General features: G+C 38.1%; 2 protein-coding genes across 2 annotated transcripts in view; one reads left to right on the top strand and one right to left on the bottom strand.

Moving 5' to 3' along the window:
- The window catches only part of LOC122787830 (solute carrier family 12 member 2-like), a 1,020,929-nt gene extending 1,018,885 nt beyond the window's left edge, over positions 1 to 2,044 (top strand). The window contains exon 25 of the mRNA XM_044054742.1: positions 344 to 2,044. Coding sequence (XP_043910677.1) covers positions 344 to 479 — 136 coding nt within the window. The 3' untranslated portion in view covers positions 480 to 2,044. The remainder of the gene's footprint in view (positions 1 to 343) is intronic.
- A 256-nt stretch (positions 2,045 to 2,300) lies between these two features.
- On the bottom strand, positions 2,301 to 3,017 carry LOC122787829 (uncharacterized protein slr1152-like). Its single transcript, XM_044054741.1, has one exon. It carries the CDS (start codon positions 3,015 to 3,017, stop codon positions 2,301 to 2,303), a length of 717 nt encoding a protein of 238 aa, XP_043910676.1.
- Positions 3,018 to 3,421: the final 404 nt, after the last annotated feature.

Genomic DNA, 3,421 nt, shown 5'->3' with positions numbered 1-3,421 from the left:
TTGTAATTGTCATTATCATTTATAGGTAACCTGTATAAAAAGACTGATTCTCGGACCCTGATGATCTGTCTGCATGCATCATACGTGCAGCACTGATTCATCTTCCAGACTTGTTGCTTAGAGTTAGATGCTTTATTCATGAAAATATGTTTGATCCTGTAACAGTGTACAATGCAGTATCATCCTGTTCTCTTCATTAGTGAAGTATGTTGAGTTTTTAGTATTCCAAGTGAGAACAAGCTATTAAATGTCTCCCGTTCTTACAGAATGCAATATATACTGTCTTACATCTATCTTAAAGTCCACATTTTACATGAGCTGACTTTTTTTTTTCTCTTAACAGGTCTATGCCAGTTGCTCGTAAAGGTGCTGTTTCCACCGCTTTGTACATGGCATGGTTAGAGACTCTGTCCAAAGATTTGCCACCTGTCTTACTAATTCGAGGGAATCATCAAAGTGTGCTCACATTTTATTCATAAAAGACCCTCCAGGACAGTCCTGTTTCTATTTGAGTCTAGTGTTGTATATTAGACATACTTAGCGGGTATAGCACAATGTGCTGTTTTCTCAGTAAACTTACAAGGATGTTCTTACGGGAGTACAAGCACCATATAAATCCTACAGTTCACCTCTTTATTCTGACAAAATGATTTGTTGTGAAGCCTGGCTGCTGATGAATAGAGTCTGGAATCTCAGCGTAGTGTTTATACTGTGATTGACTGAAAACAGAGCTGCGGAAATATGCAACTTCTGATTTCTCTGGTACCCTTGCCTTGCCGAAATTTGACATAATTGTCCAGTATCGTTTACTGAAAATAAACAAATAGGCTTGGATGGACAGTTTTATTCTGTCTAGCAGGTTTGAAATGCTGATTGCAACACATCAGATATGTTGATTTGTGGTAACCCAGAATGCCAAAGAATGCAAAATAAGTGAAACAACAGGACTAGTTCATTACCATCACAGATATTTTGGTTATTCCAGAACACAGTGACAACCTTAGGACATGCTACTTGGTCTTGTAATGGTAATATTGACAATCACACCAAAGCTGCTCATTAGAGTGAGGTAAAAAACACTTTCAGACCATGCTATTTCCCTATTATTTTCAAAGATTTCATGACTTAAGATAATGGGAACCTGAAATATCATAGTTTATTTTACACTTTTCAAAGAAACTATTAATTTTTTGCGTGTTTGCATTAATTCATTCATTGTCCGTTACACTTTATCGTACTCAGAGTTGTAGGGCTGGAGTGATAGATCCTGTCCTGGTAAGGGATGGGTGTAAAGCAGATAAGCAGTCCTGAGTAGAGCACCAGTGCGTCATGGGGTCATAAAGTTATAGTATCACATAATACATTATATTCTACTACGTGGCACATACATACATTTTAATACCGTGAATGGTCCTTACTTCAAAACTAAATTGTAAATTAGATGTAAAACTAAGAACTCAGCCTGCAGGATGTTCCATGAGCAACTTGCAGTTTTAATAACACTCACTACAGCATGCCATAATATCCAATAAAAAACAAACTTAGGCAAAATGCAGAACTCTAATCTACATTTGAAAATAAAAACGAGCAGAGAAGTCATCTACTTTCTGAGTACACATAAATTATCATTAACAGCGTGCTCAGTAAATTTGTTGATGAATTATTCTGTCAGTTACATCACTTTCAACAATATTTCACAAGTCTCCAAACTACTAGTAACTGTGAACCATTGCAGCTCATGTGTAGTGCAGGTCATTACTATGTCCTTTGAACCACTACGTATGTCACTTACTATCACGCTGAATTCATACAGAGCCTGTGTTTTCAGAACAAGGGGAGACTACTGTTGTGTGGTGTGGTAACGCATCCCATATTCCATTTGTTACAAAGAGCAATAAATGCTTTATTCCCACTGCAATTATCTAGAATTATCTAGAACATAATATGTATAAATGTCCAAAGAGGCATTCCCTTATAATAGTACTTGAATATTTCCAACATGTCTCATTACAAGTACTTCTTTCTTCAGTGACAGCCTTTGTTATGAAATCATGAAGGGAAATTCCTTAAAGTGTGTGCTTGTGTGATGGTTTTAGATGTATAATTTACAGGGGTGTAATAATAAGACTTTGGGGTACGGCCTCCTTTATGTCTGCCAAAGTCTTAATATATCCTGCTCATGTAAGTTAAATCCTAGTATATCCTGCCCATATAAGTTAAATCCTAGTATAGGTTATGTCCTACTACATCCTGCCCATGTAGGTTAAGTCCTAGTACATCCTGCCCGTGTAGGTTATATCCTAGTATATCCTGCCCATGTAAATTAAACCTAGTACATCCTGTCCGTATAGGTTAAGTCCTAGTACATCCTGCCCATGTAGGTTAAGTCCTAGTATATCCAGCCTATGTAGGTTATGTCCTAGTATATCCTGCCCATGTAAGTTAAATCCTAGTATATCCTGCCCGTGTAGGTTAAGTCCTACTACATCCTGCTCTTGTAGGTTAAGTCCTAGTATATCCTGCCCATGTAGGTTAAGTCCTAGTATATCCTGCCCATGTAGATTAAGTCCTAGCATAGCTTGCCCATGTAGGTTAAGTCCTAGTACATCTAGCCCGTGTAGATTAAGTCCTAGTATATCCTGCCTGTGTAGGTTAAATCCTAGTATATCCTGCCTGTGTAGGTTAAATCCTAGTATATCCTGCCCATGAAGGTTATGTCCTAGTATATCCTGCCCATGTAAGTTAAATCCTAGTATATCCTGCCCATGAAGGTTATGTCCTAGTATATCCTGCCCATGTAAGTTAAATCCTAGTATATCCTGCCCATGTAAGTTAAATCCTAGTATATCCTGCCCATGTAAGTTAAATCCTAGTATATCCTGTCCATGTAGGTTAAGTCCTAGTATATTCTGCCTGTGTAGGTTAAATCCTAATATATCCTGCCTGTGTAGGTTAAATCCTAGTATATCCTGTCCGTGTAGGTTAAGTCCTAGTATATCCTGCCCAATCCTACCCATGTAGCTTATTATGTGCTGACCTGCTCTGTGCTTTATTGACACTTACTGCTACCCAAGAACTCTGTTGTCATGAACATACCAAGCGCTAGGAAGTTGGCAACACAAGGGGAACAAACTGGCACATAGCACGCAACATCGCTGTGAACTTATCTTTAAAGGAGCCCACTCTTTGACCCATCACAAATATACAAGCAAATAACTTCACTGCAAACTTCACCCAAACTCCTAGTCAAAAACTATTCATTGCAGCATCCTTTACACCCCCTATCATCACTAAGGAACATATTCTTAAGGTGTTGTCAAAGGATAAAACATGCTTCTTCCTGCACTGGTCTTGACAACATAACTGAATAGTTAATACAAACGGGCTGTGGGCTACCATGTCCTTAAATGTTTTTAAGCTA

Source organism: Protopterus annectens, chromosome 13.part0, assembly GCF_019279795.1.
Source record: "Protopterus annectens isolate FY-2018-M chromosome 13.part0, PAN1.0, whole genome shotgun sequence".
In the NCBI taxonomy this organism is placed as follows: Eukaryota; Metazoa; Chordata; order Ceratodontiformes; family Protopteridae; genus Protopterus; species Protopterus annectens.
This window is presented reverse-complemented; position numbering and strand designations above follow the sequence as displayed.